The sequence below is a fragment of the Theropithecus gelada genome, chromosome 1, assembly GCF_003255815.1.
Source record: "Theropithecus gelada isolate Dixy chromosome 1, Tgel_1.0, whole genome shotgun sequence".
Lineage (NCBI taxonomy): Eukaryota > Metazoa > Chordata > Mammalia > Primates > Cercopithecidae > Theropithecus > Theropithecus gelada.
Window position 1 is genome coordinate 28,115,990 of NC_037668.1, and position 23,608 is coordinate 28,139,597.

Consider the following 23,608-nt stretch of genomic DNA (forward strand, 5'->3'; position numbering starts at 1 on the left):
CATTGTTGACCAAAACGTCATTAGGCAGTGTATGACTGTATTATTAAATAGGAGGCTTTTCAGATTTCTAGACTATGGACCGGAAATGAATAAAATAATTAGTACGTCAGAAAAGTATGGATCCCTTGTTTGAGTTAAGAGTATTATAGTTTCCTTTGAATATTGGTCCTATAAACCTTAATAATCGGCCCTATAAACCTTTAAATTAGTTTTTTTAAGTCTTTACTTTGAAATAGTTACAGACTCACAGGACTTTGCGAAAATGTTACAGAGAGGTCCTTACCATTTACCCAGTTTCCCGCCGTGGTAATTATTTACATAACTGTAGTATACACAGTATCAAAACCAGTAAGTTGAAATAGGTATAATCCACAGGATTTATTCCGATTTCACCAATTTTACGCATACTTATTTGTGTGTATATTTTTCAAATTAGTTTTAAATAGCTGTTAGTATCTGATTGATATGAGATATTTTAAATTGCATTTTACATTGAAGAGAAGGGAGTGAAAAATTATGAAATGGATTCTAGCATGGAAGTTAAATCATCTAAATTATAGTATTGACTTTTTTATTTTTATTATTTTTTAAATAATAGCTCCCCCCCATTTTACATAGAATACTAAATTTGGAAACTATAGAAAGTCATGATGAGGAAAATAAAAATTATAAACCCACATTCTAGTGTTAGTACTTTGGTATATTTCCTTCCACTATTTTTCTTTTTTTTTTTGAGACGGAGTCTCGCTCTGTCGCTCAGGCTGGAGTGCAGTGGCCCGATCCCAGCTCACTGCAAGCTCCGCCTCCCGGGTTCACGCCATTCTCCTGCCTCAGCCTCCCGAGTAGCTGGGACTACAGGCGCCCGCCATCTCGCCCGGCTAGTTTTTTTTTTGTATTTTTTAGTAGAGACGGGGTTTCACCGTGTTAGCCAGGATGGTCTCGCTCTCCTGACCTCATGATCCGCCCGTCTCAGCCTCCCAAAGTGCTGGGATTACAGGCTTGAGCCACCGTGCCCGGCTCCTTCCACTATTTTTCTGCATATCGTGTTATATATGCATACAAGTCGCTTGTACCTTTTTTGTTGTTGTTGAATAAAGCAGATACTAAAAGCACTAATTAAGCAAATGTGTAGCTTAATTAATCTGTTGGAACATTGTACCCATCTTGTAACTACCATTCACATCAAGAAAGAAAACTTTGCCCACCACCCTGAAAGTCCTGTATGTGTCTCATCCCAATCTCATACATTTTTGTTTCCTTTAGTGTCTTATATATTAGTGCATGGGTTTCTGTTGAAAGTTTCGTGACTCAGTAAAAGTCACTTGGTCTTCCAGCCTGGCCAAGATGGTGAAACCCTGTCTCTACTAAAAATACAAAAAATTTAGCTGGACGTGGTGACGGGCGCCTGTAATCCCAGCTCCTCAGGAGGCTGAGGCAGAGAATTGCTTGAACCCGGGAGGCGGCGGTTGCAGTGACCCGAGATCATGCCACTGCAGTCCAGCGTGGGCAACAGAGCGAGACTCTGTCTCAAGAAAAAAAAAAATCACTTGGTATTCTTGTCTAGATGCCTAGAGGATTTTAACTTTTTCTTCGATGTGTAGTGATTTTAGCAAAATATTTTTTGACTTTGATTGTTCTGGGTCAGAAATACGGTATGCCTTTCACTGTGTAGTTTCAGATCTTCGTTTGTTTTAGAAAAGTGTTCTGAAAGTACAGTTTTTAATATTTTTTTCGGTTCTTTTTGGTTTTCACTTTCATGTCCTTCTAGTCTACATATGTTTGATTTTCTTTGCCTTATATTCAATATTGCCATTTTTTCTTTTCTTTTTCTTTGAGACGGAGTTTTCGCTCTGTTGCCCAGGCTGAAGTGCAGTGGCACAATCTCGGCTCACTGCAACCTCTGTCCCGTGAGTTCAAGCAATTCTCCCACATCAGCCTCCCAAGTAGCTAGGATTACAGGCTACTGCCGCCATGCCTGGCCAATTTTTGTATTTTTAGTAGAGACAGGGTTTCACCATGTTGGCCAGGCTGATCTCGAACTCCTGACCTCAGGTGATCTGCCCGCCTTGGCCTACCAATGTGCTGGGATTACAGGTGTGATCCACGGCGTCCAGCTATCATTTTTGCTTGATTCTGTATTTTCTCTTTTTCCTTTCTTAAGAGACGAGGTCCCACCATGTGCCAGGCTGGTCTTGAACTCAAGTGACCTTCCTGCCTCAGCTTCCCAAATGCTGGGTTTACAGGCATAAGCCACCACCCCCAACCCATTATTTCTTTTGTTTTTCTTTCTTTTTTTTTTTTTTTTTTTTTTTTGGTGTGTGTATGTGTGTGTGTGAGACCGAATCTCACTCTGTTGCCCAGGCTGGAGTGCAGTGGTGTGATCTCGGCACACTGCAAGCTCCGCTTCCCGGGTTCACGCCATTCTCCTGCCTCAGCCACCTGAGTAGCTGGGACTACAGGCGCCGCCACCACGCCAGGCTAATTTTTTATATTTTTAGTAGAGATGGGGTTTCACCGTTTTAGCCAGGATGGTCTTGATCTCCTGACCTCGTGATCTGCCCACCTCGGCCTCCCCAAGTGTTGTGATTGCAGGCGTGAACCACCGTGCCCGGCCTTTTTGATTTTTAAGAATATCCTCCTTTTTGCCTACTATTTCTCTTTAAGACGTTATTTGTTGTGTTTATTCATCCTGGTATCTCTTGTAGTGTAATTTTATTTTATGAAATGATTTTCTTTTAATTTATAATTCTTTCCTGAGTTCTATTACCTTATTTTTGTGATTTTCTATTTTTTTTTCTCTTGCTCTTTCACATCTTGTGTCATTTTAAAAAAATATCTTTAGCTCGTTTTTTGCAGGGGGAGGAGAAGACAAAGTCTCACTCTGTCGCCCAGGCTGGAGTGCAGTGGTGCAGTGCTCACTGCAACCTCTGTCTCTCAGCTTTTAGCGTTCCTCCTTCCTCACCCTCTCAAGTAGCTGGGATTATAGGTGGACCCCACCAGGCCCAACTAATTTTCATGTTTTTAGTAGAGATGAGGTTTCACCGTGTTGGCCAGGCTAGTCTGGAATTCCTGACCTCAAGTGATGTGCTTGCCTCAGCCTCCCAAAGTGCTGGGATTATGGGCATGAGCGACCATGCCTGGCCATTTAACTCATTTTGAAATGGTATGTTATAAAGGCCAGGTGTGGCCATTTAGTTCATTTTGAAATGGTAGGCTCACGCCCGTAATCCCAGCACTTTGGGAGGTTGAGGTGAGCAGACCACTTGAGATCAGGAGTTCCAGACTAGCGTGGCCAACATGGTGAAACCCCGTCTCTACTAAAAACACAAAATTTAGCTGGGCCTAGCAGCATCTGCCTGTAATCCCAGCTACTCTGGAGGCTGAGGCAGGAGGAGGATTGCTTGAACCCCTCAGGCAGAGGTTGCAGTGAGCCAAGATTGCACCAGTGCACTTCAGCCTGGGTGACAGAGCAAGACTCTGCCTCAGGAAAAAAAAAAAAAAAGGTAGATTTTAATGTTCATCTGTGTTATGGTCATGTCTTTCTGGCATACATTATCTGAGATTTATCATTTTGCAGGTTTTTTTTTTTTTTTTTTGTACAATAGATATTTTTCTTTCTTTCTTTCTTTCTTTTTTTTTTTGAGGCAGTCTCGCTCTGTGACCCAGGCTAGGGTGCCATGGTGTGATGACAGCTCACTGCATCTTTAAGCAGTCCTCCCACCTTAGCCTCCCAAGGAGCTGGCACCACAGGCATGCACCATCGTGCCTGGTTTATTTTTTTGTAGACAAAGTTGTACTATGATGCCCAGGCTGGTTTCGAACTCCTGGGCTCAAGTAATCCTCCCACCTTTGCCTTCCAAAGTGCTGGGATTACAGGCATGAGCCACCATGCATAGTCAGTTATAATCCTTTTTATGTTGCTCATTTTTATGTGAAAATTATTTTCCTAAACTTATATAAGAAAATATACTTGGGATAACTTTTCTTATTATACAGGGCTCCCTCTTCTGTTGTTTTGTGTAATATTCCCAAAAAGTGGCTTTTTTCAGAGATCTCCTGGCTCTTCTCTTCTGCTTTTTTCTGGTGCCTCTCTATCTCTCCCTCATCCTGCTCAGTTTGGATTCTGTTCCCAATATTTCTTCTCACTGTGGGACTTTGCACTGAAAAAATGCTTTGGCTGGTTAGTTTTAAGAGGTCTTAGTGTCTAGATTACTCCAACCTCATGATATTACAAAGAATTCCTTGTATTCACTTAGTATTAGAATGTATAACCCCTTATAGTTTCAGCTGCTTTTCCCTAGCTTCTTGCTATGCAGTCCAGTGAGTCCCTTTTGGCTGTTCGGGATGATTTTTTTCTCTGGTTCATCAGATCAATTGTAGCTTTCCTCTGCCTTCTTACACATAGATGCCAATATAGTGCAGATCTTACTGCTATTGATAGTTTGGCACTATAGGGTTTTTTTGTTTGTTTGTTTGTTTGTTTTTTGTGATGGAGTCACACTCTGTTGCCCAGGCTGGAGTGCAGGGGCACGATCTCGGCTTACTGCAACCTCCACCTCCCAGGTTCAAGTGATTCTCCTGCCTCAGCCTCCCAAATAGTTGGGACTACAGATGCATGGCACCACGCCTGGCTAATTTTTTGTATTTTTTAATAGAGACGGGGTTTCACCGTGTTGGCCAGGCTGTTCTCAAACTCCTGACCTGAAGTGATCCGCCCACCTCTGCCTCCCAAATTGCTGGGATTACAGGCATGAGCCACCACGCCCGGCCTAGTTTTTGTTTTTTAAGTGGCTTATTTTTACTTTACAAATGCTTACTTACAATAAGGAAATAATGGTCTTTTTATGCCACAAACACTTCAATAGCTATATAGAGATACATTAATTTTATTAGACTATAACAGCATCTCAGTCTTTTTTGTTTTTAATGACCTAAAATTTTATGTATTTATCATGTGCAATGTGTTTTGAAGTATATATACATTATGGAATTATTAAATCTAGTTAATGAAAAAATGCATTAGTTTACATAGTTATCATTTTTTGTGATGAGAGTGCTTAACATTCACTCCCTGTGTTTTTCAAGAATCCAATATGTCATCATTAACTAGAATCACCATATTGTGCAGTAGGTCTCTTGAACTTATTCTTTCTACCTAACTGTAATTAGGCATCTTTTGGCTTTGGCCAATGTCTTCCCAAACTCTTCTGTCTTCTAACTCTCCCACCCAGCCTCTGGTAACCACCATTCTTCTCTCTACTTCTGCGACATCAACACTTTTTAGAATTCACATATGAGTGAGATCATGCTGTATTTGTCTTTCTGGACCTGCCTTATTTCACTTAACATGATGCCCTACAGGTTCATCTGTGTTGAAAATGACAGGATTTGCTCCTTTTCAATGGCTGAATAGTATTCCATTGTGTATATATATCATATTTTCTTTTTTTACTCATCTGTGTTTTTCTTTTTTTTTTCACTTTTTACACATCTGTTTTTTTATTTTTATTTCTTTTAAGCTAACATACAAGAAATGAACACTTATCTGTTAATAGATACTTAGGTTGATTCCATATGTTGTCTATTGTGAATAGTGCTGCAACAAACTTGGACATACAGGTATCTCTTAATCACACTGGTTTCATTTCCTTTGGATGTATACCCAGTAGTGGGACTGCTGGTAGTTATGTTTTAAAAAAATTTTTAAGAGGCCTCCATGGTGCTTTCCATAATGGCTTTACTAATTTATATTCCCACCAACAATGTGTGTGGATTCCCTTTTCTTTATGTCTTTTGTCTGTTTGATAATAGCTATTGTAGTAGATACGAGGTGATACCTCATTGTGGTTTTGTTTTTTCATTTTCCTGATGATTAGTGATACTGAGCATTTCTCATATATTGTTGGTCATCTGTATGTGTTCTTTTGAGAAATGTTTGTTCAGGTCTTTTGCCCATGTTTTAATTGGGCTATTTGTTTCCTTGCTGTTAAGTTGTTTGAGCTCTTTTTTTTCTTTTTTCTTTTCTTTTTTTTTTTTGAGACAGGGTCTCATTCTGTTGCCCAGGCTGTAGTGCTGTGGTGTAAACATGGCTCACTGCAGCCTTGAATTCATAGGCTCAAGTGATCCTGGAGCTACAGGTGCATGCCACCATACCAGCTAATTTTTAAAATTTTTTGTAGGGAGATGATCTTGCCATGTTGCCCAGGCTGGTCTTGGACTCCTGGGCTCATGTGGTCCTGTCACCTCTGCCTCCCAAAGTTCTGCGACTACAGATGTGAGCTACCACACCCAGCCAAATTGAGTTCTTTATATATTTTGTATATTACTCCCCTAGCTGATGTATAGTTTGTAAATATTTTCTCCTATTCTGTAAGTTGTCTCTTCACCCTGTTCATTGTTTCCTTGGCTGTGCAGAAGGTTTTTAGTTTGATGTAATCCCATTTGTCCGTTTTTGCTTTTGTTGCTTGTGCTGTTGAAGTTATATTAAAAAATTCAATGCCAAGAACAATGTTGTGCAGCTTTTGTCCTGTTTTCTTCTAGTAGTTTTGGGTCTTACATGTAAATTGTTCATCTATTTTGAGTTGATTTTTGTGTAGTTGAGAGATAAGGGTTTAATTTTATTCTTTGGTGTGTTAATATCCAGTTTTTCCCAGCGCCGTTTATTGAAAATACTGTCCTTTCCCCATTGTGTATTCTTGGCATCTTTGTTGAAAATCAGTTGGTTGTAAATATTTTTTTTCCCTGGGCTCTCTGTTCTGTTTCATCAGTCTGTGTATCTGTTTTCATATCAATACCATGCTGTTTTGGTTACTGTAGCTTTGTAGTATTTTTTTGAAGTCAGGTAGTATAATGCTTCCAGCTTTGTTCTTTTTTCTCAAGATTGCTTTGGCTATTTAGGGTGTCCCTATGGTTTTTGTTATAGATATTGTCCATGGGTTTTTGGTTTTGCTATCTAGTTGCTTTATTATTAGAGAAATTTGATGAAATTCAACAATCATCCCACCACTGTCTTTTTTTTAAATTGTGTTACCCTAAATCTGTGGGTTTTTTTCCACTCACTGTTACAGAGTGTGAATCACTTTGCAGTATTTCATTTATTAATCAAAAGTGTTATTTTAAATCACAGTATAATGTCATAGGTATGTATCATGAATTGCTAAACCATTTACTAATAAATAGCATTTGTATTCTTTATAGGTGAATGATTCAATAAATCATGCTACTATAATTAATGCTGTCATGAACATTTAGACATTCTTACTTTCTTTAATGGTTGCATTTTCAAAAGATTCAGCAGAAATGATAAGGCACCTATTTTTTGTGTTTTAGCATGCTTCATGATGATCCAAGCAGAAGAATTCCTGCTGAAATGGCATTGTGCAGCCCATTCTTTAGCATTCCTTTTGGTAAGTTGTATATTCTTTTATTTTTTCCTGGTCATTTGACAGTCATTCAAGACATCCGCACTAATTTATATTCCCAAGTTCCTTTATCTGGTGTTCAACTTATTTGGGGGGATTTACATTTAACCATATTATGATGAATTTTAACAGCCCCTCATATTGAAGATCTGGTCATGCTTCCCACTCCAGTGCTAAGACTGCTGAATGTGCTGGATGATGATTATCTTGAGAATGAAGAGGAATATGAAGGTTAGTGTTTTCTAAATTATAATGTGTCTTTCTTAAATAAGTCTGGAATAAACATGTCTATAACATTTTCATATTTTCCGGTTTATCTAATGAGAATATTGAACAATATGATCTCTAATATACTCTCACTTTTTTTTTTTTTTTTTTTTTTTGAGGCAGAGTTTCACTCGTTGCCCAGGCTGGAGTGCAGTGGCACGATCTCAACTCACTGCAACCTCTGCCTCCTGGATTTAAGCCTCAGCCCCCCAAGTAGCTGAGATTACAAGCATGTGCCACACGGCCCGGCTAATTTTGTATTTTTAGTAGGGATGGGGTTTCACCATGTTGATCAGCTGGTCTCGAACTCGTGGCCTCAGGTGATCCACCAGCCTCAGCCTCTCAAAGTGCTGGGATTACAGGTGTAGCCACTGCGCCCAGCCCTCTCACTTTTATATTCATAATGTCCTTTTGACTCTTTCACGTTTCATCTTTACCCAGTTAATGAAGAAGATTAACTTCCCAACAGCTTCTATCTGTCTGATCTGTCTCTTCTAGCCTTTCCCTATGCTTGTGTTTCTCCATTTTAGTTCTCTTTTTTGCTTTTAGCATTTATTCATTTAAGACATATTAACTGAATATTTACTATGGGATTACTTCCCATCTCTAGTATAGTAGGGGAGACAGCTACATAAACAATTATAGTTGTGATAATCTGAAGATAGGGTACTATGCAATGGCAGAAAGGACAAGTACTTAACCCAGTCTTAGTAACTGGTGAATGCTTCTCTACAGATGTTATATCTGAGCTCAGTAATTTGGAGTTGCTTGGCTAAAAGTTGAGGGATTAGGAAGTAAGTGGCACAAACAGAGATGAAAGTGTCAGAAAACAGCAAATTAGTATGATTGTATCTTAAGATATTTGTTGGGGAGCAATCAGTTAAAGCTAATGAGGTAGTCAGAGTACAGACCAGTTTGCTATGTTTAAGAATTTGGATTTTATCCTAGAGATGGTAACACCAAAATACAGATACGTGAAGAACTTTGCATCAGGTATAGAATAACTTATGGTAAGTATTCAATACCTATCTATTCTTTGTTGAATGCAGTAAAGAGTTTATTAAATAGTTTTAAATGGGAGAATGACATAGTCAAACTTGTATTTTAGTAGGGACATTTTGGAAACAGAGAGGGAGTAGGCTAAAGCAGGGCCAAACTTAGACCAAAGACAACAGCTATGAAGCATTTGCATCGACCTATTGTTACTACTACTAGAGAGACAATTTTATGTAGCGATTAAGAGTGTAGACTTACAAAAATTAGCTCGGCGTGGCGGCACATGCCTGTAATCCCAGCTGCTTGGGAGGCTGAGGTAGGAGAATCGCTTGAACCCAGGAGGCGGAGGTTTCATGTCCCGACAGAGTAGTGAGAGAACTGTAATTTCTTTGAGTCTGTGACCATTTTAAGAGTCTTGAGTTTTCATGTTGTCTATCTGAAAGAAAGTCTTGCCCTCAAAATTGTTTCAGGTCATGAAGGTACAATGACTGAATTTCCTGGGATCAGTTCAAAATACTACTTATGTCCTTTTAGTCTTCATCTTTGTGAAGACCTGCTGTCTTCATCACCTCATTCTGTCTACTCCAAATAATTTTGATGTCTTTAAAACTGAAGCTTGGCCTTTTTTTGAATAAACCTTTAGACTACCATATAACTCTTCTATCTTGCTGTGACTTTTTTTCTGCTTTGAAATACACTGAGTCTTTACATTTTGTTTAAATGTTGCTATTCAATCTTAGTGTTTAAGAATCTGAAGTGAACTAAAGTGCAACAGACAATATATGGTACCATTAAATACCTTTGTTACTTTTGATGAACAGGGTCATCATGAAATAACAAGTTTCTTAGCTAGAAATTATGGTATGTGTTGGAACAGCTGTCTTGTAATCTTGATAGAGGCAGGGAAGGAAGTTAAACCTTACATTATAGACCAAATTAAATTTCAAATCAAGTAAAGATTAAAATACTAAAACAAGGGAATGAAATAGGGAAGGAGGGAAAAGAAAGGGATGAGGGAAGGAAATAGGGCAGGTGGGAAGGAGATAATTTTTTAATATAAAAAGACATTGTATAATTTTGTTTTTTAATATTCCTGAAGTTGGAAAGGCCTTTTTTGAATATGGCAAAAAACTCAGAACCAGTATAATAAGCATTGAACAAAATCAATCCTGACAAAAATAACTCTAAGAAAGATTAAAAGACAAAGGATACTTTAAAGAAAAAGTATTTATAGCTCTTACTACAGTTTATGGAAAAGAAAGTAGACAAGTCTTTTACACATATGCTTTTATTCATTATTATTATGGAAATGCTCATTAGAGCCAAACTGCAATATCTTTGTTACCCATCAACCACATTGACAGTGATGAAACATTTGATTATCTTCTTGTGGGTAAGGGTATAAGGAAACAGACATTTTTGTACCTTGCTAGAGAAAGTTTACATTGGTAAACTTTTATGGAAAGCAAATTGGAAAAATTACAAATTTATGTCAATTTTGACCCAGCATTTCTGTTTCTAGAGTGTCAACTTAGAAATACACAAGTGAGGCCGGGCATGGTGGCTCATGCCTGTAATCCCAACACTTTGGGAGGCCAAGGCAGGTAGATCACCTGAGGTCAGGAGTTTGAGACCAGCCTGACCAACATGGTGAAACCCTGTCTCTACTAAAAATGCAAAGATTAGCTGGGCGTGGTGGCACACGTCTGTAATCCAAGCTACTTGAGAGGCTGAGGCAGGAGAATCGCTTGAACCCTGGAGGTGGAGGTTGCAGTGAGCCGACATTGTGCCACTATACTCCAGCCTGGGCAACAGAGCAAGACTGTTTCAAAAAAAAAAAACAAAAAAAAAGAAAGAAAGAAATACACAAATGAAATGAGATATGCCTGGGGGGAGTTTAATGGTAAAAGTTTGGAAGTTGTCTAATCAGTATTGGACATATTAGATAATATATTGAACATTCGTAGAATAAAATATTTCGTAACCATAAAAACAAATGAGAAAATTTTATGTGATAATTTTATCTTAAAGGACATATTTAATATAAAAAGCAAGGTATTTGCTTTTATAATTTCATATTTGCTTGTATATAAGTTTATAATAATTATGGCAGAATACAGAAGAAATTGGCTGGACACGGTGGCCTCCCAGCACTTTGGGAGGCTGAGGTGGGCGGATCGCGAGACCAGGAGTTCGAAAAGAGCCTGGTCAATATGGTGAAACCCTGTCTCTACTAAAAATACAAAAATTAGCCTGGTGTGGTGGCACCCGCCTGTAGTCCCAGCTACGGGGGAGGCTGAGGCAGAAGAATCGCTTGAACCTGAGAAGCGGAGGTTGCAGTGAGCTGAGATCGCGCTACTGCTCTCCAGCCTGGGCGACAGAGCGAGACTCTGTCTAAAAAAAAAAAAAGAAACTGATCATTATGTGTTGCCTTCAGGGAGAGTAGAAGGTGGCAGACTATTATTTAAAATTTTGAATCATTTGAATGTCAACTATTCAAGACATAAAATGACCTCATTACTAGTTATGTATTCCTGAATTCTTTGATGATTAAAAAATTTAAAATGTTGAATACTTGTTTATTATATCAGAGCAGTTACTGTTATATGTTTTAATAATCAGATGTTGTAGAAGATGTAAAAGAGGAGTGTCAAAAATATGGACCAGTGGTATCTCTACTTGTTCCAAAGGAAAATCCTGGCAGAGGACAAGTAAGTGAATATTTTCATAATTGCAGAATTACTCAGAGGTTATTAAAATTCTGTGTTAAATGTTTTAGTTCTGTAGGAAGATGTACAACAAAATTTTGCTAAGGATTATGAGTTTTGCATTTTAATGATTCATATATTCTGACTTGTACTTTTTACTTATTCTAAAAGTTCTATAATATGCTTGCATTTTTTTAGCACTTAAATTTTTTTTTTTCTTTTTAAATATTGGCTGGGTGTGGTGGCTCACGCCTGTAATCCCAGCACTTTGGGAGGCTGAGGTGGGTGCATTACTTGAGGTCAGGAGTTCAGAGATGGTGAAGCCCTGTCTCTACTGAAAATACAAGTTAGCCAGGCGTGGTGGCACACACCTGTAATCCTAGCTACTTGGGAGGCTGAGGCAGGAGAATCACTTGAACCCAGGAGGCAGAGGTTGCAGTGAGCCAAGATCCTGCCACTGCACTCCAGCCTGGGCTGGGAGAAATGAGTGAGACTTCGCCTCAAAAAAATACTACTTTTGGCCGGTGCGGTGGCTCACGCCTATAATCCCAGCACTTTGGGAGGCCGAGGCAGGTGGATCACGAGATGAGGAGTTTGAGACCAGCGTGGCCAACATGATGAAACTCTGTCTCTACTAAAAATACAAAAAATTAGCCCGGCTTGGTGGCGCATGCCTCTAATCCCAGCTACTCGGGAGGCTGAGGCAGAGAATTGCTTGAACCTGGGAGGCGGAGATTGCAGTGAGCAGAGATCATACCACTGCACTTCAGCCTGGGCGACAGTGTGGGACTCTGTCTCAAAAAAAAAAACAAAAACTATTTTTGAGCCACTGTAAACAGTAACACCAGGCCAGGGGAGGTGGCTCATGCATGTAATCCTAGCACTTTGGGAGGCTGAGGTGGGTATATCACCTGAGGTCAGGAGTTTGAGACCACCCCGGCCAACATGGTGAAACCCCGTCTCACATGGTGAAATCCTGTCTCTACCAAAAATACAAAAATTAGCCAGGCGTGGTGGTGGGCGCCTATAATCCCAGCTGTTTGGGGGGCTGGGCAGGAGATTTGCTTGAACCTGGGAGGCGGAGCTGCAGCGAGCCGAGATTGCTTTATTGCACTCCATTCTGGGTGACAGAGCGAGACTCCATCTCAAAAAAAAAAAAACAATAACACCAACTGCTAAATCATGCTTTATGTCAGGTTCAGCTAGAGAAATGTTTTAGTCTAATTTTGTTCTAATTAAGTAGAGTTAGAAAGCCAGTTAGGTTAAGTTCTAATTGTAATAGAAACTATCAGTGATAGTTTAAAGAAGGAAAGTGTGCTGGACTGAGAATTCTTGAACCTGAGTTCTAGCCTCAGTATGATTAGCTTTGTGATGATCCCCAGTTTCTTCATCTGTAAAATGTGTGGGCTAAAACTTGTTATCACCCATTTTCTTTAGAAACTCTAATTCCAAATTAAATTATATGACAAAGAGTATAAGAAAATATTTATTTGTAGGATTTTTATTTTATTTATTTTTTTTTTTGAGACGGAGTCTCGCTCTGTAGCCCAGGCTAGAGTGCAGTGGCCGGATCTCAGCTCACTGCAAGCTCCGCCTCCGGGGTTCACGCCATTCTCCTGCCTCAGCCTCCCGAGTAGCTGGGACTACAGGCGCCCGCCACCTTGCCCAGCTAGTTTTTTTTTTTTTTTTGTATTTCTTAGTAGAGACGGGGTTTCACCGTGTTAGCCAGGATGGTCTCGATCTCCTGACCTCGTGATCCACCCGTCTCGGCCTCCCAAAGTGCTGGGATTACAGGCTTGAGCCACTGCGCCCGGCCGGATTTTTATTTTTTGAGAGAATTTTAGTTTGCTCTATCTTCAGGTTTCTTGTTCTTGATATTATTGACATTGAGCCTGATAATTCTTTTGTTGGAGTAGCTGTTCTCTACATTATAGAACGTTTAACAGCATTCCTCATTTCTACCCACTTTGGACAACAAAAATGTCTAGACACTGCCAGATGTCTGTTGTCTAGGGGGTGCAGTCATCTCTGGTTGTGGATTATTTTATCTTTTTTTGTGCGTGTGTGAGACAGGGTGTCACTCTGTTTCCCAGGCTGGAGTGCAGTGGTGCGATCTCAGCTGTCTGCAAACTCTGCCTTCCAGGCTCAAGTGATCCTTCTGCCTCAGCCTCCTGAGTAGCTGGAACTACAGGCACGTGCGCCACCACACCTAGCTAATTTTTTGTATTTTTTATAGAGACGAGGTTTTGCCATGTTGCCCAGGGTGGTCTTGAACACATGAATTCAAGAGATCCACCCCGATTCAGCCTTCCTAAGTGCTGGGACTAAAGGGATGAGCCACTGCGCCCAGCTATTATTTTATCTTAATAGCTTAGTATTATGAACATTCCTGACAACTGAAAAAATATGAAAACAAAAATATGAACACAATTTTATTCTAGTCCTAATGAAAAGTTATTGCCAAACTAGTGATAATAGTTTTACATTTAGTATCACATACTGAATACTAATATGTATAATTCTGTCCTTGCTGTTTAGTCATTTAACTGATATTTATTGAGCATTTATTATGTTCTAGGTACCCATCATAAAAGTGGTCAAATCAGATTTTTTTAAATGTGATGATAAATGCTAGGGAGAAAAACAGATTAAGGAAGAACCTTAAGGAGTGCTAGGATAGGTAGGGTGGGTTGCACTTTTAAATGGGTTAGTAGGGAAGGACATACTGAGAAGGTTATGAGAGTCAAGATTTGAGGGAAGCGAGGAAGAGAATTTTAGGCAAAAGGAACAGCAAGATCCTGAGTATTCCTGGCAGATTTGAGGAGGCCTGTGGCTATAGCAGAGTGAGAAAGAAGACTAGTAGGAGATTAGATCAGAGAGATTAGGGAGTTGTAGGGGGCATACTAAGTAGAGTGAGCTTGATAGAGTATTGAGATTATATTGGCTTTTACTTGCAACTAGGGCAAGATATTGGAAGATTTGGAAAGAAGGGCTAACATGATCTGACTCAATATTAGCCCCAGTGGTCAAAACGAAGTGGAAGATACAGAAGAGACAGGAGAAGTCTTTTCCAGAGAGAAGTATCCAGGTTTAAGATGGTATGAAAAAAGTATCAGTGAGAGGAAAGTTGTTATTTTGAGAGGTTTTCACTGACATTTAAAGGAGAGTGAAAGCTGCTTTTGATAAACTCTTGGAATCACAGATTTAATCTATTTAGATTTTTGAAAATGTTCATTACCTAGTTGTCAAAGCCATTCTTCATTTGAATTTTCTTTTTTTTTTTAATTTGAATTTTCAATTCAAGTAAACATGGTTTTATAAGGAATGTTACAAAAAACACTGAAAAATAATGAATGCGTCTGATAATGCAATTATAAAAATCAGAATTAAAATGATATAGCCCTATTAATTTCATAATGAATTATAAAAATAAGATGACTTTCTTAGTGTGGGATGGTGTAGTATAGAAAAGTATAGCCTATCTGAAGCAAGGAGTATTATAGAAAACATGATATTCCTTCTATAAATGATGTCTACTCATTTATTCAACTTTGGTCTATAGGTTTGGGAATAATTAAGAATCGGGTAAAAAAAAAGTCAGGAATAGATTCATTATTCCTTTTTGGGGTGGGGTGGAGCTGGGGACAGGGTCTTGCTCTGTCACCCAGGCTGGAGTACATACAGTGGCGTGATCTTGACTTTTTGCAGCCTCAACTTCCTGGGCTCAAGTGATCCTCCCAACTCTGCCTCCCAAGTAGCTGGGATTACAGGCATGTGCTACCACGCCCAGTTAGATTTTGTTTGTTTGTTTGTTTTTGAGATGGAGTCTTGCTCTGTTGTTGCCCAGCTGGAGTGCAGTGGCACAATCTCAGCTCTCTGCAACCTGCACCTCCCAGGTTCAAGCGATTCTCCTGCCTCAGCCCCCTGAGTAGCTGGGATTACAGGCGCGCGCCACCTTGCCCAACTAATTTTTGTATTTTTAGTAGAGACAGGGTTTCACCATGTTGGCCAGGCTAATCTCGAATTCCTGACCTCGTGATCTACCTACCTCAGCCTCCCAAAGTGCTGGGATTACAGGCGTGAGCCCCTGCGCCTGGCCAAATTGTACCTCCTAATAGGTGCAATTTCCAGCAGCTTTTGACCAATATTTTTTCCTTTTTCATTTCTAAAAGTACAGAATATCATCCGGATACCATTGAAATGCAGTTGCTGTCTGGGCTATTCAACCCTATCTTTGGGAGATGTCTAGTGTTATTCGCCACTCCTGTAATGACCTTGGCAAAAGATTGTACATGATTCACACAACTTGTCTTTGAGAGATTTTTCAGAGTTAAGCTGAGTTGTGAGGAAGTATTCTAAACCTTGCTGCCCTGAAGTATAGTTCATGGACCAGCAGCATCGGCATCACCTGAAAGTTTGTTTAGATCAGAAACTCAGATGACATCTTAGACCTAAGGAAGCAAAACCTGCATTTTAATAAGATCTCCAGTTGATGTATGTCCATTAAAGGTGGTAAAGCGCTGGTCTAAAACAATCTTGGTGGAAATGAAATGACGTTTTTTTTCTCTGTCTTCTTTCAGGTCTTTGTCGAGTATGCAAATGCTGGTGATTCCAAAGCTGCGCAGAAATTACTGACTGGAAGGATGTTTGATGGAAAGTTTGTTGTGGCTACATTCTACCCACTGAGTGCCTACAGGAGGGGATATCTGTATCAAACCTTGCTTTAATCAGTAACCTAAGGACTGTTTCCTTTTTCTCCTCTTCCATTTCTTGAGTCATTATATTCCACATCTGAATGCAGGAGTACCCCCTTACCATTTTAAGAGGTACTTTGTACATTTATTTAATCCTACTAATGTGCAGCCATTGCCCAAGCAGTGACTGCATTGCATACATTTGGCACTGAGTAGGACAAGACCTCTCAGCTATACATTGAGGGGTTTTAGAGCATCCATGTGGGCAACCCTTTTTTGTGCAGGAGAGCAGGTGTTGCTCTTCAGTATGTAACCTAAAAAAATCTTAATTATTTCATGGGTCATGAAGCAAGGATGAATAATATCATGTCTTGGTAAATACTAACAAATTTGTTAGGTTTGGTGACATCATTTACAGATTATTTCTTTATGTTGTCCAGTGGTTCTTCCTTATTGTTGATATCCATAAGCTGGCACTGGATGCTCTCAGTAATGTTAAGCAATTGTCAAGCAGCAGTTACCTACTGTGTTCTTAACACTGAGTTGTGAATTTTTTCTTAAAGGAGTACTGTAGTACTGAATATTCCTTTAAAGGAACTGCAGTGAGCCTATCTAAGTTTTTTTAAATTAAGGCTTTTAAAATAGAAAGCTGATGCTTGATCTTGCACAATTTTTACGTCTAGTATGTATGCTTGAGTGTGCGGGTATGAATGAGTAGAGAAAATTTGAGTCAGTGTACTTTATAGTGTGAATCCTGTGAGCTAATACAGTCTATACTCATTTCTTCCCTACCTGTTTCACATCCGTAAGATTTAGGATATACATTTTTTGAGAGGTAGTCTGTCTGATACAGTGTAAATGACAAAACAGATAATTCCTGAGAGGCTTAGAACAAACGAGTCTAGCCTGGAGTTAAATTGAGACTTCTAAAATGATTGGAACAAAGACTAAGTTTTACCAGATGTAAATCAACCCCTCTTTTAGTCTACTTTAGACTCAGTATTAGCTCATCTTTTTTGTAGTAAATCTATAGTTTTAAGGTGTCTCAAGATGTGGCTCTATCTACTATGATGGAAAATTGAAGTGGGTCAAAAGAATTAGATGTACAGTGAAGGGAAAAGAAAAAAATGGGCGAAGAGAGGATGGAAAATAAAGGATTCTTTTTTTTTTTCTGTTTCTCGTATCACTGCTCCCTTTTTTCTCCACTTCCCTCATTCTCTGCCTCTATCCTTAGCTGAAGACAGACTAGAGGAACAGCATCCCAGGTAGTTTGGCTTTTGACTGCAAGTTAGTTAAGAAAGGTGTAGATATAATGAAGTAGAAGTAGAAAGGAAGAAGAACTCAAATAATTCTTAAAAGGATTCATAGCAACCTAATGTATCCCTAAGTAGAGGATGCTGCTGCATGTGTGTTCATGGACACAAGTTGATTACATAGTTTTTAGAATTATAATTATGGATTCTTCTTATTTCATGGTAGGTTGTCTTTAAAGATATAAAAGTTAGGACGCCTTTATGAAGCACTGATTATACCAAAAAAGAAAAAAAGACAAGTTATATACAGGTTATTAATTTTTTTACTTATTTATTTTTTCCTAAGGAAAAAGTCTTCTATCTTTCCCTGCTGGAAGCCTCCTCATATTTCCTTATGTTTGCCATGCAGGTTGCTGAGAGTTCAATTAGAATTTGCATTTTACAGAATGAAATATATTACCCCATGACATTTTAGTTATTTACAATTGTCAAATTCAGGACTCTCCTTTAATGTTTATTATGAAACCAAATTTGGCTTAAGGAGGCTGATTTATGAATTACCAAAGGGTCTTTTGCCATGTTCCCCAACACATGCACTTAGAAGGAAGAACTATTTTTTTTTTATTTTGGCCCTTTCAGGGGTTGATTATAAATTGGTTTGTTTTCAAGTCAGAATTCAAGTGGGCAGAACCTGTATTGTGAAGACCTAAACTTTCCTAAATGTTCATATGGGTAGCAGATTTTGTGGTGATTAGAAACATCAGGTCCTTAAATACGATGAACATGGGATACAAAGAAATTCTTTATAAGGGCAAGTATCCTAAGTTAGCACATTGACTTTTCACTCCCCTCCTCCCCCAAAAGAAAAATCTTTACAAATAAACTGCAGGTAGTCTTCTAAGCCTAGTCCTGCAGTATGCTGCTAACATCTTGATGCCAATCTTCGCAGCATTCTTTGATTGTCATCTTATTGCTGATACATTCATACATATATTTAGTGCTTGACACTGTAGGATTTTGTTACAGAAGATGCTAACTAGATTTTAAGGGAGCTGAGGGAATAATTGATGAGTCTTGAATTAACCATGCATTTAATTAGAGGTTTTTTTTGTTTTGTTTTGTTTTGTTTTTCGAGATGGTATCTTGCTCTTTTGCCCAGGCTGGAGTGCAGTGGCTCAATTTCAGCTCACTGCAACCTCTGCCTCCCAGGTTTGAGCAATTCTCCTGTCTCAGCCTCTCCAGTAGCTGGGATTATAGGCGCTTGCCACCATACCCGGCTACATGTTTTATATTAAAGCCAGAGAATTGAAAAAGAAATGCCTCTGTGATTTAAATTATTTTATAGCTTAGCCCATTCTACCAAAGATCACATTAGCAGATTACCCCTCCCACCTCTGATATTATCTTTCTTAAACCTGAACCAAATATTATCAAAAGATATAAGTTTCATGATTAGGATGAAATACATACATAGGGATTTTGATTTACTGAAGTTATTGGAAAACCTAGAATTTTCTTTTTGAGAGAAAGGGTAAAGAGGTGAGGGTTCATGTCACTTAACTCCTACCCTTTTGGGCAAATTCTGTCTCAGGTAGTTTTTCATTCCCTAAATTAATACCTGTGCTTCCTTGCCTCTCACCTTCCCAGTTACATCTTTGGGATATTACTGTGGTACATTTTACACCCAGAAAAGGCACATACAGTGATTATTTTGTAGGAAATACTTGATTCTTTTGAAGCATATTTGGAGGGGGTAGCTAGCTAGCCACTGTCAAAACTAATGCTGTATTTACAGGACAAAAACAAGTAGAGTTGGACACCTCAGTAAGAGACAGCATTAACTAAAAGTACTGACTGCCTTTTAAAGGAATTTTTAAAAACTATCCTCTTGCAATAAGAGATCCACATTTATTACCACTGGATGTCTTCCTTTTTTGTGGCCACCAATATAGCAGCTCTCTTTAGAGGGATTCCCTTTCTGCTATGCCTTGAGCCAAACTGGCTGCTTTTAGAACAAAAACCATAAGTATGGTTTTACTCGAACTTCTCTTTGTTTTTATTGAGAGAAATATTGCCTTCTTTTTGGTACTCCAGCTGCTTAAGAGTGCTGAGATATGTTAAATTATTCTTTAAAAGAAAATCTCTGAATGCTTATTTAGCTTGTCTTCTAGATTCACGTTGCTTATGTTTTAATTATTGAGCAAATGTATTATAAGGAATGCTGCCATGTAGAGAAAGCTGAAGAGAAACCATGGGCAGAGGCTTTTTTCTGTCTTATTACACTGGACCTTCACTCTGGTAAGGGCATCAGTTACTTTTCTGGAATAAAAGGCAGAGTTAGAGCACCTATCAGATGCTGTTTCATGGCTTGTTTTAGTTAACTCATCATGCAGATAACTAACATTTGGGTATCCTTTTGTTTTGGGTCTTATTTTCTGACTGTTAGACCTATCTTACATGTAATTTCTACTATCAGTGTACTTGGCAGCATGACTTTTTTTTTTTGTACAATTAATTTAATGAAAATCAGCACCATTGTAAATGATAGTAATTGTAACAACATAGTTGCTGGGTGAAGGAGTAGGGGAGACACTCAGTAACCATATATTTACCTAGACACTTATGCAAGGGTACATGCTAGGTGGCTTTATTCAGATTCGGGTACAGATGGAATCACATCATGACTTTGAGTCTGATGGATGTGTAGATAAAGATTTAAGCAAGTGCCTTGTGTTTCCTGGAAAATATTAAAACTCATTTGGTTTAGCTTCCCAGATGATGATAATTAATAGCACTTCTGCCTTTTTCCTGGAGTAACTTTTAATTGAGTCACATATGATAGTATAAAAGTCCAAACTTTTCTTGGTTTACTTTTTGTTTTATTTTTCATATATATATTCACTATCTTCCTGGAAATAGCCTTGGTTTACCTTATTTTTTTGTATGTGTAAAACTATTCGTGTTTGATTTTATTCCAATATTATGTATGATGGAAAAGCCAGAATTGTCTGGCAGAATTTAATTTTTCCTTGGATCTCTAGTTCTGTTTTTAATATCAGGTTCCTTCACCAAATTTTATTACTGTAGCTCTCTGATAGAATTTTATTTCTTGTCAATTATGGTCACATATAGACAAGTAGTTGGTCACAATTAGCTCAAAAGAATCCCCATTTCTTAAGGTGCTCAGTCAATCACCTTTATTTTGAGATGGTAGTGTTTCAAGTTAGTATTACTTATTAGCTTTCTTGATGAATATAAAAATGTTGTCTCCATCGTACGGAGCTGAGCCTCTTGTGGTATATTAAGATAAGTCCCATTCTTAATCACAGAAGAACATGGATATTTTAGTTTTTGGAGTACCTAGAATTGTAAAATTTGGTTTCATTTGTTTTAGGATAGCTTCTCTGCCTGATACTGTAGGATATGTCATGTTTGTTATTGTAGTCGCCTCCCTCAGATGTTTTTCACTGTTTTTAAAACTATATAATGACCAGTAGATTCACAGTGACATGTACTTGACAAGTGCCGTGGATATTTATGAAGAAGGTAAATAATTTTAATATTTTTGCTGTAATTTTATAGGAGCAGTGGACTGCAAGAGAAATATCTATAAATCAGAGAGTATTTAGGAAACTTTATATTTTATAGGTGGTCATTAAAATGATCTTCAGGATATAAGATAGTTTACACAAACTTTATTCTCCTGATAGGAAATTTTTATTCATTTTCCTACCAGTCAGCACTTTTGTTCTGCCTTGTACTGCTTGTGAGGATTAATGTTTTAAATTTGCTTTATTTGTGCTTTTCAGAGAGTTGTCATAATTGTGGCAGTTGTGTTTGTGGCTCTGTAAATGCTGGAATTCATGGGAAACTTCTCAAATGACTGCTTTAGTGTTATTTCCCATTAAATTGGGTAGCTGTCACAATAACCGGAAGAAAGCTGGTGGCTCTTTTGAAGAAAGCCATGTATGTTTTGTTACCTAGGTTCATAGTATTTTAATTTAAAGGCAAAGAGAAGCATTCTATCTTATTTGTCTTATAAACCATTAATCTGTTTTTTGCAGAAGAGAGCTTGTTTTGTTATACTGCTTTGTATAATGGAAATAAGTCACATTCTGGGGGAAAAAAACTGGAATTGTTCGTATTTTTGTATTTTGGTTTTTTTGCGGCGGGCGGGGGGGGGAATCTTTATGTGAAAAATCAGAGCTACTTGTTACCATGAGCCCTTATTATCAACAAGATAATTATTTGTAATCACTTTTTTATCCCAGATTGGAATTGCTTTCCCCTTCTAAGTTATCTTCCCTTAATAATATTTATGATATCAGGACAGTGAGGGTGTAAGAGCAAATGCAGTGAGGTATTCAAAAATCCTGCATATATGGACTCAAAAGTTCTTTAGTTATTTGAATTATATATAGCTATATTATTTTATTAGCATGGGTTGTCAGAAGACTGCCAATTTTAAGAGTAAAGAGGAGAGAGATAAGTAATAAAAAAATAGAGGAGGGGAAGAAAATGGCTCCCTTACTGGTCTTAGTAATCTTCCATATAGTTAATGAGCTAAAAATGATACTTAAAGTTCCAGGTTTGGTACCGCTAGCATAGAAACATTGCCTTTCCTGCACATTCCTCATCATTGTTTCCTCAGAAAAGCATTTTAAGAGTTTGTGAAACCAGATTAAATATCTATATTCAGTTTGGCCTAATGTTTAAAAATAAATATTTGTACTCCAGCTTTTGTGTATTTGGTGTACATTGCCACTTACGCAAATCAAGGATCAGAAAACTGGAGGTTAGCCATCTCCATTATTTCCTTTTGCACGTTGGGTACAGTGGGTGGCATTAGTATGCACTAGCTGCTTACAGCACCTTAAGGAAGTAAGTATATTTATTATAATTAAAAAAAAGGTTAAGCTGCATGTCTGTAGATTATTTACTTTGCAGACTGTAAAGCTGTCATATCTTTTCCAGCAGAATTTACTCTTTCATTCTTAATTCTTTTTTGAAATCTTAAATAATTTAACATTCCTTTATAACCTCTTAACAGTGTCAAATCTGGGGTAGAAGGGATTTTATTTTTTCCCAAAAGGGCTCCATCTTTGCTATCTGTTGATCACTCTTAGAAAATCTAATTAAGATCAATAAATTTTAACAGTTGATGGCATCCTGTGTCAGCTGGAGTAGTTGGTTGTGAATATTAAAACCTAGTACTATTTTCCCTCAGTAACATGTAATTGCTACATTTTTTATAAGAAGGTATGGTTAGAAAAAAATGTGAAAGATCACTTAAACCAAAGCCAGTTACAAGGAGTAATCTCTCCTGTTGGTTTACCTTCACCTCAGAACTACAAGAATATTACAATACCTAGTGAATAGTTGTCTGTAACATTTCTACCAGTTGTATCAGTAGCATATTGGTCTTAGCATTTCTTGGCACTATGGTTCTGCTGTATTATTTGTGATGTCTCATTGTTTGTGAGGTTTTGTTTTTTTTTTTTTTTAAAGAAAAAACAAAAACAAAAATTAAGTGGGACTATATATGTAGATGTGTGTCAGTACCAAAAAGTTATTTTTTCAGATCCCTAAATTTCTGATTTCCATTCAAGTCTTTTAAACTCTTTCCTGCTGAATAGCAAAGGACTTTTATTTTCCACTTTCCTATATTCCTAAAAAGTATGAACAATGCGTTTCAGTTGACTGTATTGCATACTTTTTTGCTGAAGACTTTTTCTGTAAACACAATTGCCTTGTTCAGTTTTGTTGTAAACTGACTTACCATAAGATGCACTGTTGATAATGCTTTCTGATGTGTGTTTGATACGAGTGATAAAATAAAAGCTTAAAAATAAAGGAGTTTCTTTTTAATTTCAACTTTTTCTATACTTAGTATAAATACTCAGATAACAGGTAAATATATTTATTTTATGATTTAATTTTAACTAAAAACTGCCATTAAAAATTTCCATATAGCTTTAACCACCCATTTCTAAAGAATATGATTTTTCACTTTTGGAAATCTTGCATCATATTGACAATACTAATATGTAATTTTTTATTTTGGAAAAGTGTTCTTGATATTGTAGAAACAGCCAGGTCTAATGAAAAGAACCAGAGTTCAGAGTCAGGAAATTTGTGTTCTAGTCTTGGCTGTTTTATCAACTTGGATATCTTTAATCCAGTGATTCTGTTTTGATAATAGCTGTATTTTTATGTTGTGAGGACCAAATGAGATAATAGGTGCAATAGTAATAAAACAGCCATAAATC

The 23,608-nt window shown here is 37.8% G+C and overlaps 1 protein-coding gene across 4 annotated transcripts in view; it reads left to right on the top strand.

Moving 5' to 3' along the window:
- Positions 1–23,192, top strand: part of UHMK1 (U2AF homology motif kinase 1) — a 31,855-nt gene extending 8,663 nt beyond the window's left edge. For 2 of the 4 annotated variants that reach the window (XM_025385324.1, XM_025385316.1), the window contains exons 5-8: positions 7,330–7,406; positions 7,554–7,652; positions 11,307–11,395; positions 15,973–23,192. In XM_025385324.1, the coding sequence (XP_025241109.1) occupies positions 7,330–7,406; positions 7,554–7,652; positions 11,307–11,395; positions 15,973–16,119 (412 nt within the window). In that variant the 3' untranslated portion in view covers positions 16,120–23,192. Of the gene's footprint in view, positions 1–7,329; positions 7,407–7,553; positions 7,657–11,306; positions 11,396–15,972 lie in introns of all 4 variants that reach the window. The other 2 variants (XR_003119433.1, XM_025385331.1) reach the window with 2 other exon arrangements.
- Positions 23,193–23,608: the final 416 nt, after the last annotated feature.